Source organism: Centrocercus urophasianus, unplaced genomic scaffold, assembly GCF_019232065.1.
Source record: "Centrocercus urophasianus isolate 14NV4802_14NV808 unplaced genomic scaffold, USGS_Curo_1.0 seq_13, whole genome shotgun sequence".
In the NCBI taxonomy this organism is placed as follows: Eukaryota; Metazoa; Chordata; class Aves; order Galliformes; family Phasianidae; genus Centrocercus; species Centrocercus urophasianus.
The window spans coordinates 40,198,456-40,202,657 of record NW_024884475.1 but is presented as its reverse complement, the minus strand read 5'-3'; the positions used below and the strand labels follow the sequence as shown (position 1 = coordinate 40,202,657).

At 61.1% G+C, this 4,202-nt stretch overlaps 1 protein-coding gene across 1 annotated transcript; it reads left to right on the top strand.

Moving 5' to 3' along the window:
- The first annotated feature begins 816 nt into the window (after positions 1–816).
- Positions 817–2,780, top strand: SOWAHB (sosondowah ankyrin repeat domain family member B). Its single transcript, XM_042812534.1, has one exon. It carries the CDS (start codon positions 817–819, stop codon positions 2,656–2,658), a length of 1,842 nt encoding a protein of 613 aa, XP_042668468.1. The 3' UTR covers positions 2,659–2,780.
- The last annotated feature ends 1,422 nt before the right edge of the window (positions 2,781–4,202 follow it).

The window sequence follows — 4,202 nt, the reverse complement described above, 5'->3', positions numbered from 1 at the left end:
TGGTGGAGTCACTGAACTCCACCTGCTGGAGTTTCAATGTTGTCCTGAGGGACATGCTTTAGTGGGAAATATTGGTGATAGGCACACAGGTGGACTGAATGATCTTGGGGGTCTTTTCCAACCTTGGTGATTCTGTGATTCTATTGAAAAACAGTGTTTTGTAGCTCAGAATTTATTCCACCAAATCGTTATATTGTACTCTTCGTATCTGTTAATGTTTCCTTGGAAATAAATCGGAGGCATTACTTTCGGAGCAACATACATCCTTACAGTCATCCAGGAGCCTGCAGGAGAGTGGACTTCTACTGACCTTCAGCAGCAAGGGTCTGGCAAGCTCAGCTCCTCTGTGCCCCCATTCCCTGAGTGAAAGACAGAAAACGCAGCACACCCTCTCCCACACTACTCATGCCACAAACTCCTTGCGGCTGTGTGGCTATCACTTGGTCGGTGCCCACCAAAGCACTGACCTTACCCACGCTTTTTAGCTAGCTGTAACATACACACGTGTGGTCACCATCCCTGGAGGTGTTCAAGAAACGTGTAGGTGAGGCACTGAGGGACATGGTTACTGTGGGAATGGGTGGACAGCTGGACTCGACGATCTCAGAGGTCTTTTCCAACCTTCGTGACTCGATGACCGTATGATCATCGGTCGATCAGGTACATGATCGCCTCCGCGGCGCTGCGCCCATCCCCACTCCTTCGCCGTCGTCCCCGGCCGCCACCCGGGGCAAAGGCGCGGGAGGCGGAGAGGCGCAGAGGCCGGGCACGGCGGAGGCGGGTTCCCGGCGCGGCGTAACACCGAGCGACCGGAGCATGGCGCGGGAGCTGAGCCAGGAGGCTGTGCTGGACTTCCTCTGGGCAGCGGGGGGCCGAGCCCCCAACGCGGCGCTGCTCCGCCACTTCCAGGGCTTCCTCCGCGATCCGGCGCTGACGGACGCGCAGCGTGGGGAGCGCCGCGAGCGGTTCAAGCGCCTGGTCAATGCCGTGGCCACCGTGCAACCCGCGTCCGCCGGCACCTCCAAGGACATCGTGCTCCGCCGCAGGTACCGCGACCTCCTCGACGAGGAGCTGCCGCCGCAGGAAGAAGAGCCGGAGGAGAAAAAGGAAGAGGAGAAGGAGACTTTCCCACCGCCCCGCTGTGATCCCTGCCGGCGGCGCGACCTCCCGGGGAGGGGCCGGACGGGCGGGGGGCAGCACGGCGGAGCGGCCGCCGCCGCGGGCTGCACTGCCCGGGGCCGCGGTGGGCTCTGCCTCGAGTGCCGCAGGGCGCTCCGCGATGCCGCCGCCGCCACCCCGCCGCCCCCCTATCGGAACCTCCAGGGGCCGCCCCCGTACCGGGCGCCGCGGCCGCCCTACGCCGGACCGTCCCCGTCCCGGTGCCCGCAGCGGCCGCCGCCTCCCGTCGGGTCTGCCTCTGTCGGGTCCCTGCCACCGCCTGGCCCCAGAGGGCTACTCCCAGCCCGGTCCCCTCTGCTGTCAGCGGGCCCCAGGGTGCCGCCTCGCAGCGGGCCACCTCGAGCCCGGTCCCCACAGCCATCCCTCCCGGAGCCATCTCCTGCCCAGTCCCTGCCGCTGCTCTCAGCCCCAGAGATGCCGCCCCTGTCGCAGTCCCGGTCCCTGCAGACACTCACTGCTGGACGCAACCCATCCCCATCACTGCTTTTATCAGGCCCGGATGCGCTCCCCCTGCCCCTGTCCAGGTCCCTTCAGATGCTTTCCACCAGGCTTCCCCCATCCTCGCGAGAGGGGCTCAAGGTACGGACCCCCAACGGCCCAGTGCAGCCTCGAGCCACGCGGCTGCACGTCACAGGGCCGCCCTCACCCCCAGCCCTGCCACAGCCAACAGGCCCCGGAGGGCAGCCCCCCTGCTCCCAGCCCCTTCCTGCCAGTCCACTCCTGTCCCGGTCTGTGCTGCCAGCGTCAGACCCCCAGGGGCCACCAGCTAGCACCCCTCCAGCCCCAATACCTGTCTTCCGCAGCATCAGGTGTCAACTTGCTGTGCTGGAGATGTCTGATGGCAGAGAGAGACCCCTCCGTGCAGTGCCCCAGAGGAGCTCATCCATACATGTCCAGAGCCGGGGGCCGATGGTGCCACTGGGTCGGCGGGCGCACGCTTGGCTGGTGGCAGTGTCAGCGGGGCGCTGGGCCAACGTGCAGGAACTTTTCCTGGAGGAGCCAGAGCTGGCCCTGCAGCGGGACTTCGTGTCGGGCTTCACAGTGCTGCACTGGCTGGCTAAGCACGGTGATGGGCCAGGCCTGCAGGAGCTGGCCAAAGCAGCACGCCAGGCTGGGCTGGCATTGGATGTGGACGCTCGATCTGGCTGCGGATACACTCCATTGCACCTGGCTGCCATACACGGCCACACACTCGTCATCAAGGTGTTGGTGCTGCAGCTGGGCTGCCAGGTACAGGTGCGGGATGGCAACGGGCGCCAGCCCTGGGAGTACCTGGGCAGCAGCACCTCCGGGGAGATCTGGCAGCTCCTGCAGGCACCCCGGGGCACGATTATGTTCCCCACGCAGCCCCTGGCCCGTAGTGTGTCCTCAGCCAGCAAGGCTCTGCCGCCTGCAGGCCGGGCACCGCTGGCTGCATGCCTTAAGCCACAGCGTGGCCGCCGGGCAGCATCCCACCAAGCTGGAAGTGAGAGCAACTGACAGACAGCAGCACGCACCCCCTGCACAGGAGACTGGATCCAAGAGGAAGGCAGATGGGCAGGAAAAGCTGCAAACTCAACTGAACTTCTTGAGGAATGTACTTTTAAATTATTGCAATGAAACATTGTCTGAGTCTCTTTGCTCTCCCTTCAATTTCTTGCTTTTCTGAGAGCAAAATGATGCAGCTCCTTGTTTGGAAGTGCGTCTGAACTCGGGGAATGACTCACAAAGTCACGGGCTTGGGGTCTCGAGCTGTGGTGTGACACATTTGCAGTGTGGCCACAGCCAGGGCAGTGCCAGCTTTCTCTCCCAGGGATGGGCTGCCATTGGTGCTGAGGTTTGCAAAACACCTGCTTACACCACCTACATTCCGGGGAGTAGCGTGAGCTCCTTGTCTAATCCCAGCAGATTAAGGGATGAGCCCCTTTCCTAAAAATGCAGTTGGTCCAGAGCTGGCCTTCCAGCAAGCGTCTTCAAAGAGGGACTGGCCCTGGCAGAGGGCAGCAGTGGGAGAGCTGCACGAAGGAGGCTGCTAACACACCCACCCCGCCTTGCAGCCCATGCAGACAGGAATGTGGGGCAGCACCGCAGCCCTGCTCCTCTCTGCAGCTGCCCGGCAGCACTCACCCTGCCCCATCTCTCTGGCCCCACGGTCCTTTTCCTCTCACTACAGCACTTGGAAGCGGTACCTGTGCTGTGGCTGCAGATGCCCATTCCCATGCCTTAGGGATGGAAAACATCGCCACAGGAATCCAGGCTGGGCAGACAGGAAGCTCACAGTGGGTACACGACCGGAGCTGTCTGTGCTTTCTCAGACACCCCAGCCCTGAATTTCCTTACAGGAGTTTGTGTGATGGGGATGAGTGGGACAGGGAGTCTGGTTGCAGAGAAGGGATGTACAGTGTGGTGATTCCCAAGAGCTTCCAAGCCACAAACTGCCTTTTGGAACCCCACTGGACTTAGGAAAAAATACGTTCTGCTCACTGATTTAGTATAAATGAGCAGTCCAAAAATGCAGCAGGTGAACTGCACACCAGTGCTGCCAGGCTCTCCTGTAGATTTTGTATGAAGGCAGAGATGGAGCTAAGATCTACATGACAGGGGCACATTGCTGCCGGGCTGATGCTCCCACTGCTGGGCTACCCCAGGAGCAGCAGGTGTCAGAGCCTGTGAGTGCAGGACTGCCAGCTCTGGCACTTCGGGGCAGAGCAGTGCAGAAGGTGGGACTGGTCCTGTATTTGAGGTATGTGCCTAAATGTCTGCAGTTTCGGGGAGGAACAGGAATCGGGGTGGCAGAACCTGACCCTTGCATAACATCCGTGCTGGGGAATGCCTCGAGCCCTTGCTCAAGCACTAATTGAGATCTCCACTTTGCTTGGGGTTTATTTGAAGGTGGAACTCTTTCCTCGCAGAAGAGAACCTTGTCTGTCTGTCTCTGTGGCCATCAAAGGCAGCGGCCTTTTTGCAGCCTGGCTTTCTCCTTTTGGCAATGGAAAGGGCTCTCTAAAGGCTTCCGTGAGCCTCAGCTCTTAAAAGCAACCTGA

Coding starts and splice junctions, on each gene's coding strand:
- SOWAHB (XM_042812534.1), top strand. CDS start 817: ATGGCGCGGGAGCTGAGCCAGGAGGCTGTGCTGGACTTCCTCTGGGCA.